At 51.1% G+C, this 2,266-nt stretch overlaps 1 protein-coding gene across 1 annotated transcript; it reads right to left on the reverse strand.

The window, feature by feature from the left end:
* Positions 1-1,737: 1,737 nt before the first annotated feature.
* On the reverse strand, positions 1,738-2,033 carry LTR84_002650 (uncharacterized protein; the record flags this gene model as incomplete). The annotated part of the gene is made up of 2 exons (XM_064846253.1): positions 1,738-1,782; positions 1,845-2,033. 2 exons carry the CDS (start codon positions 2,031-2,033, stop codon positions 1,738-1,740), a joined length of 234 nt encoding a protein of 77 aa, XP_064699708.1.
* Between the last annotated feature and the right edge of the window lie 233 nt (positions 2,034-2,266).

Consider the following 2,266-nt stretch of genomic DNA (forward strand, 5'->3'; position numbering starts at 1 on the left):
TGAACCACACCGCCGAAGGTTTTGTCAGGCTGGCTGATCACCACGTCTCCGAGACGGATGTCCAGTTCCTTTGACAGATTAGGGATGCCGCCTCCAATTCCCACCATCAATCCGAACCGCAGTGCCTTGAATGTCCTCAACATGTCATTGGCCACACGAGCGGCTGCGTTCGTCCCGTACATACCGGCCGGTAGGCAGGCAATAACCACATTGTGCTCGTGAATGCGACCCAGAACATAGTTATTGGAGTCGAGTTTGTCTTGACGTGAAATCGGCTGATGCTCCTCATCTAGGGTGGCGATCGCCGCCGTCATCTCATGACGGAGAGCGCACACCACGCCCACCTGATATTCCTCGATCGGGAGCGAAGGCTTGTGGTCATGATGAGGGTGCTTCGGGGAGAGGGAGATTATCGAGAGGAGGACGAGAGAGGCGGGAAGGGTCGATGAGCAATTCGGCTGAAGAAAGGTGGCAGGGCTGAAAGGCGAGATTCTCAGGCTGAAAACAGGTTGAGGGGATCGCCGACAGTATGGCTGCGATGAGGCTGATCACCACCAGAATACTATGTCCCTCAGGCTGAGGCTGCGATTGAAACGGAGTCGTTGCTCCATGCAGAGTGGCGCAGAACATTGGACGACGGCGACAGGGTATTCACCCTGGGAAATCTAGTCGACGCGCCCACATGGCGGAACAGATGGTGGAACTCACCCATAGCAGGTTTAGGTGGCATGCATGCGAAGTGGTCACCGTCGAGCTGGTGGCTACTGAGCGCTTAGGTTCAGCCAGTGGTTGAGGGCGAAAGCTGCGAACCATGGGGGCACATAAGGAACTTTTCTGAATTGCAAAAGTCACGTGATTTGAACCTAATGAACCTAACTGGTTAGAACAGGATGTGCACTTCCTAACGCAACACAGAACACATGAAGAACACTATTTTTACACGACGACCAGCCAGTTTTCCTATCCGTTTAGCTCTGATGCTGCTTGTCACTGCAGGACCGAACAATATCCCATCGAACCTGGAGCCTCAATCTCACGGGTGGCTTTCACTGCTTCTTCTAGCCTTGGTCATTTGCCTTGGGTTTCATTCGATGCTCACTTTCGACGCTTGTGTCCTCCCCGAGCCTCTTGGGCGTCTCGCTTTTGTTGTGCTTGCACGATATCGTCATAGCCCATCATACCACTTTTGATATTTAAAGTGAGCGAGAGGAAACACAAGGACTGGTCCACAAAACAGGGTTCTGATTGATCAAGCTTGCACTGTGCTCACTGCGCCCAACCGACTGAAATGGTAACCAAAATTACAGCCCACTCATCTCATAGCATCAATGCGATTGCCAAAAAATGCCCTTGCTCTTGACCCTTACGGGAGACAGCATTCTGAAGCCTTTGTGTGTTACATTCCTTAGTCTTTACCATCTCAAACTGAACCTGCTGGTTGCTTCCTAGGTATTAGAAAACCTGTCAACCTTGGAATAGTAGAATTTCCTGATACTAATCCGACTTCAATCCTGTGTCCCTGTATAGCTGATTCTCATTCCAGTCGCACAAAGGGCGATCGCTTGGCATACACCTTTTGGCTTTTCAGCGCCCCAGTCCATTCTTGTTCCGTGATACTAAAGTCATTGCTGTGCATGAAGATCACAAAGGCATTCTCCTTCTCTGAAGTAACCAGATCCGTAGGAAACCGTAATCTCCTGACCATGTCGGATATCAACCTGTGCTATCACCATCATCCTATACTTTCCTGATATGATCATACCAATGAAGCGTGCGGACGGTCTGCAGGCGTGATTACAGAGTCTAAAGCAATTCCCCTGATCCCCACAGTAGATCTGACATACCTCGGATTCCATAGGGAGATCCTTTCTCTTGACCTCGACACTCCACCCATCAGTCTGGCTCTGCAAGGGCTTCAGCACTGCGACGAGCTCACCAATAATATCACCCGCCTTGTATACTAGCCTATCTGGAGCAGATGCAACCGCTTGGAGCCCACGTCCTTTGGCACCATAGTCTTTGATGCGAGGCATGACGCGATACGCGCTGTGAATGCAGTCGCAACTAGGCTTGTGGCATATTTCACACTGATCCGTTCGAGGGTCCACCCACATCGGTTCAGGCCACGGCCATCCTTCAGGCCATTCGTCAGGCCTGGGCCATACCGAATCATGGTCCATTATATTTTCCATGATCGCCGGAAACGGTTTGATCAGCGAGAGTACTTCCTGCTCGGCAAGGTCTCTCAGGATTGTCAACGACAACT

This window comes from Exophiala bonariae, assembly GCF_035927105.1.
Source record: "Exophiala bonariae strain CCFEE 5792 chromosome Unknown scaffold_135, whole genome shotgun sequence".
In the NCBI taxonomy this organism is placed as follows: domain Eukaryota; kingdom Fungi; phylum Ascomycota; class Eurotiomycetes; order Chaetothyriales; family Herpotrichiellaceae; genus Exophiala; species Exophiala bonariae.